The sequence below is a fragment of the Scyliorhinus canicula genome, chromosome 27 (genome assembly GCF_902713615.1).
Source record: "Scyliorhinus canicula chromosome 27, sScyCan1.1, whole genome shotgun sequence".
In the NCBI taxonomy this organism is placed as follows: Eukaryota; Metazoa; Chordata; class Chondrichthyes; order Carcharhiniformes; family Scyliorhinidae; genus Scyliorhinus; species Scyliorhinus canicula.
This window is the reverse complement of record NC_052172.1, coordinates 17,576,590-17,593,774: the sequence shown is the minus strand read 5'-3', so window position 1 is coordinate 17,593,774 and position 17,185 is coordinate 17,576,590. Positions and strand designations below refer to the sequence as shown.

The 17,185-nt window shown below is 48.8% G+C and overlaps 1 protein-coding gene across 1 annotated transcript in view; it reads right to left on the bottom strand.

Moving 5' to 3' along the window:
- Positions 1 to 16,940, bottom strand: part of ppp5c (protein phosphatase 5, catalytic subunit) — a 32,674-nt gene extending 15,734 nt beyond the window's left edge. Inside the window, exons 1-4 of the mRNA XM_038785911.1 lie at positions 16,705 to 16,940; positions 10,080 to 10,321; positions 3,433 to 3,580; positions 2,769 to 2,890 (exon numbers count right to left, since the gene is read on the bottom strand). Of these exons, the coding sequence (XP_038641839.1) occupies positions 2,769 to 2,890; positions 3,433 to 3,580; positions 10,080 to 10,321; positions 16,705 to 16,792 (600 nt within the window). The 5' untranslated portion in view covers positions 16,793 to 16,940. The remainder of the gene's footprint in view (positions 1 to 2,768; positions 2,891 to 3,432; positions 3,581 to 10,079; positions 10,322 to 16,704) is intronic.
- Between the last annotated feature and the right edge of the window lie 245 nt (positions 16,941 to 17,185).

Below are 17,185 nucleotides of genomic sequence, written 5' to 3'. Positions count from 1 at the left end.
TCCGGCGCCTGTTCAGGGAGGCTGGTACGGGAATTGAACCCGCGCTGCTGGCCTTGTTCTGCATTGCAAGCCAGCTGTTTAGCCCACTGTGCTAAACCATTAGGAAAGATAATAGAAGATTATTGTTTATTGTGAGAAGAATTGAATATAAAAGTGGGGCGGTTATGTACTGCGCACTGGTTAGACCACACCTGGAGTTTTGTGTACAGTATTGGTCACCTTATTTAAGGAAGGATGTAAATACGTTGGAAGCAGTTCAGAGCAGGTTTCCTTGACCAATACCTGGAACGGGCAGGTTGCCTAATGAGGAAAGGATGGACGGCCCTGGGCTTGTATCCAACAGGGGTATCGACAGGGTGGATCTGGAGGGGATGGTTCCTCTTGTGGGAGAATCTAGAACTAGGCGGTCACTGTTTAAAAATAAGGAGTCGTCCATTTAAGACGGGAGATGAGGGGAGGAATAATTTCTCTCAGACGATGGAGAGTCTCTGGAACTCTCGTCCTTAAAAGGCGGTGGAAGAAGATTCTTAGAATGTCAGAGGTGGAGAGATTCTTGATGAACAAGGGGTGAAGGGATATCGGGGGTGGACAGGAACGTGGAGTTGAAGTCACAATCAGATCCCTCTGCAGCTCAGAGCTCTGCAATCTCTCATTTAGAGCCTCCTACTGCTCCTAATTTGCATGGTGGTATATCAGAATTTGATCTCTTGTTTAGTGGAAGGAGTGAGGAAGGAGTTGGCGGTGAATAGACAGCTAGGATTGATGCATAGTCTCCCACTGACTCAGGACACGGGGAAACCCGGGAGGTATGCGCTCCACTGCAGATTTTATACTGCTCAAGGGAAACAGCTTCTCTCCCAAGCACCACACTCCAGTTAAGCCGGACTGCTGGCATTCCTGGCAGTTTCAAAGGTGCCTTCATACAACCTTCCCTGTAAATATATCTGTTCCAAAATTAACCTTTGCAGGTTTGACGACAGCAAATACCTCCCATCGATAAAAAAGTTTTACTCGCTGACAGGTAGGCGGGAGCAGCAGTACAGCTCAATATATTTAAATTATATGGGGTGGGGAGGGGAGATGGAGGAGGAGAAAAGGAAGGGAGATAAAATGGAAGGGAGGTAGAAAATGAAGAGCTGGGTTACGATATTAATAAGCACATTTCTCACAGCTTTACTGCTGTAATGTTAGTAATTGTTTCAGAGTCACAAGGTGCGACGGCGTGAACTTGTATTTGCTGCAGTGATTTCAACGTGGCAAAGTGCCTCAGGAGCTTTGCAAAAATGCAATCAAACAAAAGGGGAGAGAGAGAGAGAGACTGCTGTTTCTATGATGCTGTCGGTACTGATCCGGTTAAGACGTGCTTTGCAATCTTGTGCCATTGCCACCCTGACATCTCCTGGCTGCAACGTGTTACAGCAGAGACTGCGAAAAGGACTTAACAGGAGAATCACGCCTCGGAAGGAGAGCCCGAAACATCTGGGCTGCCAGATGTTGCACCTGGGCACAGGGTGCAACTTTTAAAAAAAAAAAGTTGGAAATAGAATTTAGCCCAGAGACGGGCCCCTCGATCCATGTTGGCGTTTACATTCCACACTGGCTTCCTCCCATCCCTCTTCATCGAACTTGATCTCTCTACCCTTCTCGTCCTCTCGTGTTAATCTAGCTTCCCCTTAAGTGTAGCAATGTTGTTCACCTCATCCACTCCCTGTGGGAGCGAGACCCAGAGCTTGGTAGAGATTTCTCCCAAATTCCCCAGTGGAGTTACGGCCAACTATCCAATATTTATTGTTTCCTAGTTTTGGTCTCCCTGTCAAATGGAAACATTTAGTCTCCCAAGTCTACCCTTCATAATTTTAAAACCATCTGCTAGATCACCCCTCAGCCGTTACTTCTCTACGGCAAGGATGTCCAGCCTGTTTAGTCTTTCCAGATAGTTAGAGACTCTCAGTTCATCCTTGTGTGAGGAGTGCGGTCACCTCTCAACGCGGAAAGCCGGCAAGGGCGACGGAATCGAGCAACTCGAGGCTCGGGTGACAATCGCCGCCTCGGAGGAATGGCCATTCGAACAAGATGCCACAAGGCATCCACATCTGTCTCCCACTAGGTGCCCAGGTTATGGTACAGTAGTCCCCCGTTATACCGCGCTCCGCAATACCGCGGTTCGCGATATACGGCGGGGGGGGGGGGGGGGCTTATGGACCCCAACTGTCAGCTTCCCTCTCCGGATCAAAGTGAGCCGGCCGCTGAAATTGACACTGCCGGCTGCTCTCTCCCTCAAATCAGAAACATTAAAACTTAAAAGTTGGATTGGAGGGAGAGAGCAGCCGGCAGTGTCAATTTCAGCGGCCGGCTGATTGTTTCACTGAGAGAGCAGCTTCCCTCTCCGGATCAAAGTGAGCCGGCCGCTGAAATTGACACTGCCGGCTGCTCTCTCCCTCCAATCAGCCGGCAGTGTCAATTTCAGCGGCCGGCTCACTTTGATCCGGAGAGGGAAGCTGCTCTCTCACTGAAACAATCAGCCAGCCGCTGAAATTGACACTGCCGGCTGCTCTCACCCTCCAATCCAACTTTTAAGTTGTTAAAAACGCAGCAGTGCTTGTTTTAATTAGATCCACGATGGGGGTTTTAAATTTATTTAAAACCCCCATCGTGGATATCCGCGGCTCGGATGCAACGCGGGTGGCTATCTTGGACCCCAACACCCGCGTTATAAAGGGGGACTACTGTAGTAGCTACCCCGAGAGTACACAGCAAAAGCTCCTTACCTGATAGGCACATTTCCTGTGCAATTTCTTCTGATCTTTAAACCACTGCATCAGGTCTTTCATGAACTGTAAAGTAACTTTCCCATCTTCCAGTTTAGGACCAGTGTAATCATCTTCGATTGCTGGATACAAAACAAAAGCCAGGAGACTGAGAGACTGGAACACAGACAAGGTCAAAACATGGATTAGGCGGAGAGCGAGGGACAACCTGGCTGAATGTTTAGCTATGATAATGCCATGGGAACTCATTATCTTAGTCATCGGATAGGCCCAAGGAACGGGATCTTCTTTCATGAGAGAACATGCAGAGAAAATATGGGTTGAGCTTTCTAAAATACTGAAGGGGCTAAGATTTTGTACAGGGCGGTGTTTTTCCCCCCATTTGTTTGAGAGTGTCGCTGGCTAGGCCAGCATTAATTACCCATCCCTAATTGCCCCCGTGCTGTTAGCCCAGGAGCGGGTTGGGGGGGGAAACAAACAGGTGATTGAGACTAAATGAATAGCTCTTCCAAAGGAAGACTGGGATAGGCATGATGGGCTGAAGGGCCTCCTTCTGCTGTATGATTCTAACAGCAGTGGAGAAAACAATGCGAGCTTGATCCAACCCCCGGGAGCAGTGAAACGCAAAGTCCCATTTTTAATGCTAAACTTCTCAAATACTTACTCATGCTCTCTATGTCTAAAGAGTCCACCACTGATCTCTTCAGCTCATCGTTTGCTATTGCACGCTCGAAAGCTTTCTGTTTGACAATTTTGTTACATTCTTGGTATTTCATTTTAGCATCTTTATCATTTGGCTTCACCTTAACCACCTAGAATGGAACAGAAAGGGACACAGGTTACATCAGACTTCATGTCCAGTAGAATTCGGGATTCATTACCCAGCGTGGAACCTTCCCCCCCCCCCCGAAAGGGCAAGTTAGCCTAGCCCACCTGGAGAAAGGCTGGAGTGGCTAAGGGTCATTGCAGTCAACAGGTGGCTTGGGCGCAACTGCAACCCAACGCTGAACACCGAAACTCAAATACTATATGCCTGGCTGACTCATTCACACCTGAGCATTGTCGACAGGCTTGCACTGGGGCAGATATACTTCTGAGAGACTGTGTTTAACCTGAGAGAGCTACCACCAGGAGCAGACCGATAAGCACCAGATAATTACATTCATGATCTAGGCAGGAACATGGGGAGGCGGTTATGGTCAGTGAGTTTGCAGGTGACACAAAAATTGGTGGTGTGCTAACTAGCGAGGAGGAAAGCCGTAAATTACAGGACAATGTAGATGGGCAAAATAGTGGCAAATGAACCTAACCCTGAAGTGTTGAGGTGATGCACTTTGGGGGGATTAACAAGGCAAGGGAATACACAATGAACGGTCAGATACCAGGAAGTACAGAGGGATCTTGGGGTGCACATCCATAGGTCCCCAAAGGTAGCAGAACAGGTAGAGAAGGTGGCTAAGGAGGCGTATGGGATACTTGCCTTTATTCGCTGAGGCATAGAGTGTAAGAGCAGGGAGCTGTATACAACACAGGTTAGGCCACAGCTGGAGTATTGTGTGCAGTTCTGGTCAGCACATTAGAAGAATGTGATTGCACTGGAGAGGGTGCAGAGGTGATTCACCAGGATGTTGCCTGGACTGGAGCATTTCAGCTATGAAGAAAGGCTGGTGAGGCTGGGGCTTGTTCTCCTTGGAGCAGAGAAGACGTGAGTTTTTTTTTGCGTGTGTTGGATTTTTCTGCTGTTTAAAATGACAAATGCCTCAATAAAATATTTTCTAAAAAAAAATGCAGAGAAGACTGGGGGGGGGGGGGGGGGGGGGGGAGGGGGGCATGGGCGAGCTGCACAAGTTTACGAAGGACATGGGATAGATAGGAAGAAACTTGTTCCCTTAGTTGAGGGGTCAATAATCAGAGGGCACAGCGTTAAGACAAGGGGCAGAAGATTTAGAGGCGATTTGAGGAAAAACCTTTTCGCCCAGAAGGTGGTGGGAATCTGGAATTCGCTGCCTGAAAAGCTGTCTGGAATTTCCGTGCTGTAAATCTCTATGACTCTAACCCCTCCTGTCCCACAGTTCAGAATGCCCCAGACCCAGCCTCTGTTTAGTGGACACACTCGCAATTGGATTGCTGGGGCAGTCCCACTGCTCGAATGGGCACAAAGAAAATGGCATATATTTATCACACTACTGCAAATAGATTTATCATTATGCTTCACATTCTGGACCCAACTTGCCAGGGGAATGTTCCATTCAGGGTTAATCGCTCGGGACTGCCCCAAATCACAATCAATTCTTCAAAACGCACACACCCCATTCACCACCACCGTTCGAAAACCTGGAAAAACTCAAAAAGTTATTCGGTGAACTGCAGAACCGCTCGAGGCCAACGAGAATGCAAACACGCGCACGCAAGCAAAGATATATTCAAAACTCACCTTCAAAGTAAAGGTGCCATGCAGGGATGTGAGCTATTGGCAATGTAGTGGGGCAGAATGGGATTGACAAGCCTGCTATCACAAATACACCCGGCTCGTATTTATAACAACTGACTGTATGCGGAATGATTTTCGACTAAGCTTTTACTGAAGATTCATCACCCTCATAGCCCCACTATAAATACCCTGACAGTTCTGTGCATGCACCTGACTACACGCTGCAGCAACTGTTAGAAGTTCCGCCAACATTTCTAGAATTTGTTCCCCGACACACTGAATATGTGAGACAAATCGGCACAAAAGAACAAGATCGGGAACCAGTCAAAAATGGAACAGTCTGGACTTACATATCCCTTTCCTTTCTAACAAACTCACAGTGGGATGACAGGACTGCGTTACTCTGGAGATTCCCTCATTACGGAGCAGAGAGGCTTGTGTGGACGAGCGGGTGGACATCTTGTGTGGGCACTGAAACCACAGGCGCTTCCAAATACCAACTGCAGCCCATCCTATAAATCACTTCCCCTTATACCATGCTCTCTGCTTGTCCAGGGCTTCACGTTCCACACATTTTTCTCTCCGCTTTAACTGGCCAGGCCCCTGCGAAGATTCAGTTGTTTACGGAAGCATGTGACCGGCCAAGGGATTATTAGCCAGGGTCCACGAGATTCATGTTTGAATCTGCAAGAGGGTGGGCGGGCATGTGTGTGTGTATCGACACGTTTACTGTGTCCTCCGCAGTCAACCAACTGCACTGGATCTCTAGTGAGCAACGGCTCCGGGTCTGAACTGAACCCCGACACGTTAGGATATTTGGGAAAAGAGAAAGTGACAAATAGAGCCCAAGAATAAAATGCCCGACACTCAATGGAAAAATAACAGGGAGGAAGAAATGTGCATTCATATGTCAGGGGTTACCTTATATAGAAATGAGTTGTGATGAATGTAGGAATTTCAGATATATTTATTTGATGCAGTAAGGGTTAAAGCCTGGGTTAGTGTGTGTGACTGCTGTAGTCACGTTTTTAAAAATTCCTGCATTTGAAAGGCAGCAGACACGTTTTGGAGACAACGGTACAACTAAAGTATCAAAAAAGATCATAATTCATTCCAGCCATGGGGCGGCACGGTGGTGCAGTGATTAGCTCTGCTGCCTCACGGCGCTGAGGACCTGGGTTCGATCCCGGCTGTCCGTGTGGAGTTTGCACATTCTCCCCGTGTCTGCAAGTGGACTTCACCCTCACAACCCAAAGATGTGCAAGTTAGGTGTTATTGGCCACGCTAAATTGCCCCTTAATTGGAGAGGCTGGCAGATTTACCAGTGATTTGACACAGGCAAGAATCTTCAAGCTGTTTCCTGGAGCATCTCTCTCTCGTGGTTTATCCAAGACATATCTTTACAGAAAGTATTCCTGAGTCTGCTGACTATTTAAAAGTGGATTTTGACCAGAGATGGGTGTTGTTTGAGTGGAGATAAAGAAAGCAGTTTAGGGTTATTGTTTCACTGTATTGTTAAGCATTGTTTAACTGGTAATTGAAAGCCATTTATCTTTATTATGTTAAAGTTAGTTTTATTATACCATTTCCCTATTTGTGCGTGGAATCACTCCTGAAGCAAAGTATCCTTTCCTTACAGAATTACAAATTAAATAAAATATTGGAGTTTCTGTCCGGTACCCTGGAAACTGTTGGTATCTGGTCCGGGATCATAATAGTTGGGAGAGCTTGGGTTTATATCCATTGGAGGCGAGAAGGATGAACGGTGATCCTATCGAAACACATTCCATCTTCAGGGTACTTGACAGGGTGGACGCTGAGAGGATATTCCCCCTTATGGGAGAGACTAGAGCAAGGCTACACAAGTTAGAAATGGGGGAGGGTCGCCCATTTAAGCCTGAGATTAGATTTTTTTTATTTCTCTTTTCTCTCAGAGGGTTGTTAGTCTGTGAAATCCTCTACCCCAGAGAGCACGCGTGGGGGGGTTGGGTCATTGAATATATTCAAGATGGACTTAGGTAGATTCTTGATTGACAGGGAGTCAAAGGGTACCTGGGCAGATGGGAAAGTACAGTTTGAAGCTGCAATCAGATCTGGAGTCTTAATATTAATCATTCCACCTTGGGAGACATGCCTACAGCTGCCTGGCTCCTAGGCTCTGGAATTCCTTCCAAAGCCTCTCCAGCGCCTCATTTCGATTAAAACCTACTTCTTAATACTCGTTATTAATAATAATCTTTATTCGTGTCACAAGTAGGCTTACATATGGCTTACTGGATAGACATATGGGTGAAAATGGAATAGTGTAGGTCAGATAGGTTTCAGATGGTTTCACGGGTCGGCGCAACATCGAGGGCCGAAGGGCCCGTACTGCGCTGTAATGTTCTATGTAATGTTCTATGTTCATTAACACTGCAATGAAGTTACTGAGAGAAGCCCCTCGTCACCACATTCTGGCACCTGTTCGGGTACACAGAGGGACAAGCACGTCTTTCGGGACTTGTGGGAGGAAACCAGAGCACCCGGAGGAAACCCATGCAGACACGGGGAGAATGTGCAGACTGCACACAGTGACCCAATCCGGGAATCGATCCAGGGACCCTGGAGCTGTGAAGCAATAGCGCCAATCACTGTGCTACCGTAGGGCAGTGGTTAGCACTGCTGCCTCAAGGTGCAGAGGACCCGGGTTCGATCCCGACCCTGGGTCACTGGCCGTGGGGAGTTTGCACATTCACCCAGTGTCCGTATGGGTCTCACCGTGTCCCCCCAACCTAAAGATGTGCAGGGTAGATGGATTGGCCACACTAACTTACCCCCTAATTGCGGGTCGAATATCTCGTGTCAAATTTGGTTTGATAACACTGCCGCGAAACACCTTGGGGCTTGGTAATCGGTTGAAGGTGGTGGATAAATACAAAGTGTTGCTGATTGGTTACGTTGCACAAGCGAAAGCACTCCAGGTTCACTCAGCAGCCCACATCGCTGTGAGCTCATCTCCACTGGGGCAGCAGCAACGGCGATATCATTGGATTCAGTGTCTCAGGATTGGTAGAGTGAATGCCAGTCAGGGGTCCTGCCACTGAGCTCTGGGCAGCAACTGCTCTGGGAAAGCTTGCTACGGGACCTTGTGCCCTAAACTCCACTGCTGTGCCACTCGCCTGGTCTTGTACTTGAGAAACAGAAAGAGGTGATTAACAGAAAGAAAAGCGGCCAGAGAAAGACCTCAACGAATGCCGTATGTTCCAACTACACTCACTTATCTTGGGTACATAGAAACAGCATCCATCCCCGCCCCCTCCCGGGAGCATGTTCCAACATTCCATGAGAATGCTATCAAGGATCTGGATCAGGGCAGCACGGTGGCACAGTGGTTAGCATTGCTGCCTACGGCGCCGAGGACCCGGGTTCGAATCCCGGCTCTGGGTCACTGTCCGTGAGGAGTTTGTACATTCTCCCCGTGTCTACGCAGGTTTCACGCCCACAACCCAAAAGATGTGCAGGGTAGGTGGATTGGCCATGCTAAATCGCCCCTTAATTGGAAAAAATAATTGGGTACTCTAAATTTATTTTAAAATTTTTTTTAAATCAATGATATGGATCCCGACGCTATTCACCTACCTCGCTTCCACGTCCCTTAACACTCTCTCACTCTCCCTTTCCTCTTTCCATTCTGTTTCACCAAGCTTTGTATTTTGCAGATCTAAAGGGCCCTCAAGCCCCAAATGTTGACAAGTCAATGTCCATCCTGTCTGACCCGAATGTTTCCCGCCAACCCCAATCCCTCGTCAGGTGCGATTCAGTTGGTTCTATCCTGAGTCTCAAACATCTAGATTCAAGTCCCACTCCGGGGCTTGAGTGAGCGCAGTAACATATGCTGACACTCGCAGGGCAGTGGAGTGGAGATGCAGTCTTTCAGAAGAGAGGCTAAACCAAGAGGCTAAATCTGCAGGTAGATGAAAACGATCCTGGCGGCACTGTTTTGAAGAGGGGATGGGAGGGGTAACTCCCCAGTGACCTGACCTATCTCTCAATCAATTCCACAAAAAAACAGATCATCTGGTCATTATCACACTGTTATTTGTGGGATCTTGCTGTGTGCATATTGGCTGCCGCGTTGCGACAGTGACTTTAAGAAAAAGTAATTTTCTGCAATCCTTCTGCCTGGATCCAATCCGGTGCATCTGTTCTGCACTTTCTCAATGCGCCCGCGTGGCAGCCAGTACTGGACATAATTCGCCAGCTGAAGCTGAACTAGTGTCTCATACAGATTTAATATAACCTCCTTGCTCTTGCCCTTTCATTTTTCCAATTAAGGGGCAATTTAGCATAGCCAATCCACCTTCCTTGCACATCTTTTTGGGTTTGGGGGGGGGGGGGGGTTGAGACCCACACAGACAAGGGGAGAATGTGCAAACTCCACACGGAGAGCGACCTAGAGCCGGGATGGAACCCGGGTCATCGGCGCTATGAGGCAGCAGTGCTAACCACTGCGGCGCCGTACCTAGTTTCGCAAGTTAAATTCAAAATACTGCGGACGCTGGACATCTGAAACAGGGGCACAAAATGCTGGAAAAACCCAGCATCGGCGCAGAGAGAAAGACAAGAGTTAACGTTTCGAGTCCGTAGGGCCCGTTCAGATCTGTTCTGGTTATTGACACAGTTGGAGTCAATGCGGTCGCACAAATGCATGTGGAAAATTGCAGTTCACACTGCCTCAGTTCCAAACGGTATATTAATGATATGGGGCAAAGGTGGGCGTTTGAGGTTGGGGCACAGGTCAGCCATGATCCCACTGAATGGCGAGATGCGCCCAAGGGGTTAAATGGCCTCCTCCTGTACTCTTTATCAGAGGGGGAAAAAATCAGTAGACTTCCACTCACCGTATCGTAGTCTTTGAGCGCAGCCTTAAACTTGCCCAGTGCCATATTGGCTGTGGCCCTTCTGTAATATCCTTTAATATATTTCTTATCCAGTTCCACCGCCTTGGTGGCATCTGACAAGGCGTAGCCATAACATTCAGTCCGTAAGTATGCCAAGCTGCGGTTCCCGTAATAAATAGCATTCTCTGAGTTCAGCTCGATGGCCAGTGTATAATACTTAATGGCATTGTCGTAATCCTTATCTGCGGGGACAACAACAGTCTGGCATTAGAAAGTGACAACAGGCAACGCAGCAAACTAGTTTGCACTGTTAACTGATAATTATACACAACTGGTGCCTGGCATAGCGAATGCACAGTAACTCTATTAGAAACCGTCAACGGTTCAGCTCCAAGCCAGCACTTGTTACAGATTGTGCAGAAAGTACAAGGCAGAGCCCAGGATAAGTAGCTTAAGCTGGACCTTCAGAACTGCAACCCCCCCCCCCCCCCGCCCCTGCCGATGTCACCATCATCCTTTAAGGTGCAGACTCCCACTGGACTACAGTGCACCGCAAGTTCCATCCCCGGCTGCCCACCCTTCCTTCCTTTGCATCTTTTGCGGGACTTGCTGTCTGTTGCACCATGGCCAGCGTCACCATCCAGCTCACTCCTGCCCTCAGCCAGTGCTCACGTGTCATTTCCAAGCTCAGACCACTGAATGAAAATGAAATGAAAAGTGCTTATTGCCACGGGTAGGCTTCAAATGAAGTTACTGTGAAAAGCCCACTGGCAGCTAATTAGGAATAAAACATGCATTACGATGCTAGCAGACAAGAGTGGAATTACCCCATTGCTGGCACGTGGGACCCATCACTTTTCATTCATCTTGCCACATTAACTGCATTACAAACTGTTCGAGGAGCATTCCCGAGGGAAATTAAGCAATTTTATTAACCAAAATGTCTCGTCAGAATCTGCCTATCCGAGTCGGGGACATCACTACTGACAACTTCAGTGACAGCATCCTCGCCTCATATTCAGAAGGTTGTGGAAGAAAGCCCGTCCCCTGGAATTAAGCATGTGATAGGGACACAGTAGATCATTTCGTCCCTGGAGACTGTCAGTTTGTTCTGAAGCCAGTTGGTGAAGTTGGAAACCAGATGCCAATCTTTTGCTGAACACTAGCTTTATCAACATCAATGTCTGCCTCTTTCCGACCCAACACCCCGGCTCCCAAAAGTGTCTGCACACAATTCGCGCAGGGAGTCGGAGTTGCTGTGGCAACCTGCATGTTGTTGTCTGGAGCTATGAACAGTGAAGGCAGAGGCTCCAATGTTCCATCATACGGCTGACCCAGGAATCGCTCCCATCCAGAACTGATGTGCGCTGAACGGATTGGGAAGGTTGACACTCAACCTCTACGGCCGCATTACGAATGCACCTTCCTTGGCCATAAAGTCCTGGGCTGGGACTTTATCCACCACGCCATAAGTCTCGGTTTATACTTATTTGTGAGAATTCAAAAAACAAACTAACAGCTCCTTAAAGGGGCACTCCAACAAAAATAAAACTTTATAGGAAACTTAATGTTCCGTGTTCAAGGTACTTAATCAGCGTCCTCCACCTGCATATATGAACTGTAATGATTGAACTAACACAAGAATAATCAGATTGTTACTGCCCCCCCCCCCCCAACCACCATGGCCAATTACCTGTCTCTATGTCCTATCACTTGAGGAGAGTCAGAGATGTCAGCTTTTTTTCAATATATCCAGAGTACCCAATTATTCTTTTCCAATTAAGGGGCAATTTAGCATGGCCAATCCTACCCCACTACACATCTTTGGGTTGTGGGGGTGAACACAGGAACAATGTACAAACTCCACATGGACAGCGATTCGGGCAGCACAAGTGGATAGCACTCTGGCTTCACAGCGGCTGGGTCCCAGGTTCGATTCCGGCTTGGGTCACTGTCTGTGCGGAGTCTGCACCTTCTCCCCGCGTCGGTGTGGGTTTCCTCCGGGTGCTCCGGTTTCCTCCCACAGTCCAAAGACGTGCAGGTTGGGTGGATTGGGACCCTGTTGCTGTGAAGCCATAGTGCTAGCCACGTGTGCTACTGTGCTGCCTCTCAATTTTTAGACCACAGTCAGGTCTCCTCTCAGCCTCCATCTTTCCAATGAAAACAATCTGAGTTTATTCAACCTCTCCTCATAGCTAACGCCCTCCAGACCAGGCAACAATCCTGGTAAACACTCTTTGCCCTCTGTCCAAAGCCTCCACATCCTTCTGGTAGTGTGGCGACCAGAACTGCAGCAATATTCCAAATGTGGCCTAACTAAAGTTTTATACAACTGTAACATGGCCTGCCAACTCTTGTACTCAACACCCCGGCCGATGAAGGCAAGCATGCCTTATGCCTACTTGACCACCTTATCCACCTGCATTACCACTTTCATGGAACTGTGGACCTGAACTCCCAGATCACTCTATGTCAATGCTCCTAAGGGTTCTGCCATTTTCTGTATAATTCACAGCCAAATTTGATCTTCCAAAATGCATCGTAGATACATAGAAGATAGGAGCAGGAGGAGGCCTTTTGGCCCTTCGAGCCTGCTCCGCCATTTATTACGATCATGGCTGATCATCCAACTCAATAGCCTAATCTTGCTTTTTCCCCATAACCTTTGATCCCATTCGCCCCAAGTGCTATATCTCGCTGCCTATTTCTTCTGGTAATGAATTCCACAGGCTCACCACTCTTTGGGTGAAGAAATGTCTCCTTATCTCTGTCCGAAATGGTGTACACTGAATCCTCAGACTGTGATCCCTGGTTCTGGACACACCCATCATTGGTAACATCTTCCCTGCATCAATCCTGTCTCGTCCTGTTAGAATTTTATAAGTCTCTATGAGATCCCCCCTCATTCTTCTGAACTCCAGCGAGAATAATCCTAACCTAGTAAATCTCTCCACATATGACAATCCGGCCATCCTGGGAATCAGTCTGATAAACCTTCACTGCACTCCCTCGAGAGCAAGAATGTTCTTTCTCATAAAAGGAGACCAAAACTGCACACAATATTCTAGGTGAGGCCTCACCAAGGTTCTGTATAATTTCAACACATCCCTGCTCCCGTATCGCAATGAAGGCCAACATACCATTAGCCTTCTTTACCGCCTACTGCACCTGCATACTTACCTTCAGCGACTGAGGCACAAAGACACCCAGGTCCCGCTGCACACTCCCCTCTCCCAATTTACAACCGTTAGGTAGTAATTCGCCTTCCTATTTTTACTTCCAAAGTGAATAACCTCACACATCCAAATTATACTGCATCTGCCATTGATTTGCCCAGCGTGCCCACATCATGCTGTAGGATCCCTGCACCCGTGTCACAATTCACCCTCCCACCCAACTTGGTATCATCTGCAAACTTTGAGATGTTACATTTTGTTCCCTCATCCAAATCATTAATATATATTGTGAATAGCTGGGGTCCCAGTACCGATCCCTGTGGTACCCCACTGGTTACTGCCTGCCAATTTGAAAAGGACCCATTAATCCCGACTCTTTGTTTCCTCTCTGCCAACCAGTTTTCTATCCACCTCAATACACTTCCCCCAAACCCATGCGCTTTAATCTTGCACGATCTCTTATGCGGGACTTTGTCAAACGTCTTCAGAAAGCCCAAATACACCACATCGACTGGCTCCCCCTTGTCAACTGTACTACGTAGTTACAGCTTCAAAGAATTCCAACAAATTTGTCAAGCATGATTTCCCCTTCATAAATCCATGCTGAGTGATCCTACCACTGCTTTCTAAACGTTCCGCTATAACACAATATAATTCCACTATAATTCCGCATCACGCTCAATTTTCCAGAGGCCCCCTGCCCACCATCACATTGTTTTTGCTGAAAAGTCACGAGCTTCCAATAAATTTATACCAGATGCCAGCAGAGCTTTATCAGAATGCTGAACAGGTCGAGGAACTGCAGTGAGGTGGTGAATTTGGAGAAGCTCAGATTATTCTTCTGAGGGCAAGGAAGTTGTAGAGGAGATCTGACATATTCAAAATCTCAAACGGGGGTTGTGTTACAGTGAACAGAATCTGTTCCCCGAGGTATCGGGAAGGAAGAATCTTTAAATGGAGAGAGAGAGAGAGAGAGATTGCAGTTATAGTCCTGCACAGAGGGACGAGGGTCTCCTTGCTTGTGAATCACGAGCTAGCACGCAGGTCGTCCCTGCTGTAATGTAGGAAACTAACAAGTAAATCTTTTATCATGTGACCAAGACGTTAGGCAGGGCCTCGCTGCAATGTCCCAATCCGCCTGGCCTGCCCCTTTAAGAGCATTGCCTGAACAGGGTGCAACAGGTAACTGGAGCAGTGCAAAATCAATAAGATGGAAATAGAAACTGTCTGTAAATTTCAGGCTCGTGGCCAACCACTCTGTACATAAACAAATACTTCAAAGTGCGAGAAACCTTTGCTGATTTGAGATTGATATGTGTGTGTGTGTGTGAATCTCACCAAATTAAACATGTCAGTGGCAGCATCAGAGTGCCTTCAGGTAACTCCCCACCTGTCAGTTAGGGCCAGTCCCTCTGCTACCTACTATTGGCACAGCATTCAACATCCATAATAATGTACACACTTTGGCAGCCAAACCTCCCTTTGTAGCAAATAACTCACTATTAGGCAGCCAAACCTCCCTCACTATGACCTATGGCTCACTATTAGGCAACTAAACCTGGCTCACTATTAAGCAGCCACCCCCCTCACTGTGACCGAGCTCACTATTGAGCAGCCAAACCCCCACCCTCACTGTGATCAATGGCTCAGTACAGGGCAGCCACCGCCACCCCCACCCGACACAGTGACCAAAGCCTCACTATTGGGCAGCCAAACTCCCCCTCACTGTGACCTCACTAGGACAGCACGGTAGCATAGTTGCTTCACAACTCCAGGGTCCCAGATTTGATTCCCGGCTTGGGTCACTGTGCGGAGTCTGCACGTTCTCCCCATGTCTGCGTGGGTTTCCTCTGGGTGCTCCGGTTTCCTCCCACAGTCCAAAGATTATCATAGAATTTACAGTGCAGAAGGAGGCCATTCGGCCCATCGAGTCTGCACCGGCTCTTGGAAAGAGCACCCTACCCAAGCATATACCCCCCACCCTGTCCCCATAACCCAGTAACCCCACCCAACACTAAGGGCAATTTTGGCCACTAAAGGCAATTTAGCATGGCCAATCCACCTAACCCACACATCTTTGGACTGTGGGAGGAAACCGGAGCACCTGGAGGAAACCCACGCAGACACAGGAAGACTGTGCAGACTCCGCACAGACAATGACCCAAGCCGGAAACGAACCTGGGACCCTGGAGCTCTGAAGGAATTGTGCTAACCACCATGCTACCGTGCAGAGGTAAGTAGATTAGCCATGACAGATTGCACTTAGTGTCCAAAATTACCCTTAGTGTTGGGTGGGGTTATGGGGACATGGTGGTGTGGGCTTAAGTGGGGTGCTCTTTACGAGAGCCGGTGCAGACTCGATGGGCCGAATGGCCTCCTTCTGCACTGTAAATTCTATGATCCATGGCCAATGGCTCACTATTGGGCATGTAAACTCCCCTCACTGTGAGCAGTGAGTCACTATTCAGCAACCAAACCCCACTCACTGTAACCAATGCCTCCCTATTGGGCAGTCAAAACCCCCTCACTGTGACCAATGGCTCACTATTAGGCAGGCAAACCCCCCTCACTGTGACCAATAGCTCACTATTAGGCAGCCAAACCCCCCCCTCACTGTGACCAATGGCTCACTATTAGGCAGGCACACCCCCTCTGTGACCAACGGCTCACTATTAGACAGGCACACCCCCCTCTGTGACCAATGGCTCACTATTAGGCAGGCAATCCCCCCTCACTGTAACTCAATGGCAGCCAAACCCCCCCTCACTGTGACCAATAGCTCAGTATTGGGCAGCCAAACCCCCCCTTACCGTAACTAATGGCTCACTATTAGGCAGCCAAAGCCCCCACTGTAACCAATGGCTCCGTATTAGGCAGCCAAATCCCCTCACTGTAAGCAATGGCTCACTATTAGGCAGCCACACCCCCCTCACTGTGACCAATGGCTCACTATTGGGCAGCCAAACCCCCCCCCTCAGTGATCAATGGCTCACTATTGGGCAGCCAAACCCCCCTCACTGTAACCAATGGCTCAGTATTGGGCAGGCAAAACCCCCTCACTGTAACCAATGGCTCACTATTGGGCAGCCAAACCCCCCTCACTGAGACCAATGGCTCAGTATTGGGCAGCCAAACCTCCCCCTCACTGTAACCAATGACTCACTATTGGGCAGCCAAACCTCCCTCACTGAGACCAATGGCTCACTATTGGGCAGCCAAACCTCCCTCACTGTGACCAATGGCTCAGTATTGGGCAGCCAAACCCCCCTCACTGTAACCAATGGCTCAGTATTGGGCAGCCAAACCTCCCTCACTGTAACCAATGGCTCACTTTTGGGCAACCCGGGTTTCAGGCCCTCCCCTCACATGAGGGGTCCCGGCTGAGGGGCCCCGCGGCCGGTTCCCCGGAGACGGGCCCGGATTAACCTTGCTTCCTCTCCACTCCTCACCTTTGAAATACTGGTTGGCCTTGGCCTTCATGCCCTGGGCCTGGTCCTCCCGCTCGCCACTCGCTGCCCCGTCCGCGCCCTCCGCCATCTTCCCACCTCGGCCGTAAAACGAATAGACTCCCTCGCGCCGGGGGCCGGGCCTTGGCAACGGGTCGCAAAACAATCCCCGTGCGCGCACGGGGGCGGAGAGGGAGAGTGTCGCGAAGAGGGGACGTCAGGCCGTCGGTGACATCAAGGACCAGCACGCACGCTACGTCAGGGACCAGCACGCACGCTACGTCAGAGGCGTGACGTCACGCGCCACAGCCATAGGGGATTTCCCTAGAGAGGGAGACCCTGCAGCAAGGAACCCCTATAACACACCACACTGTGCAATTTAATAGAATATACCACACTCTGCAATGCAATATAATACACACACTCTGAAATAGAATATAATACCCACCCTCTGAAATAGAATATAATACCACGCTCTGCAACA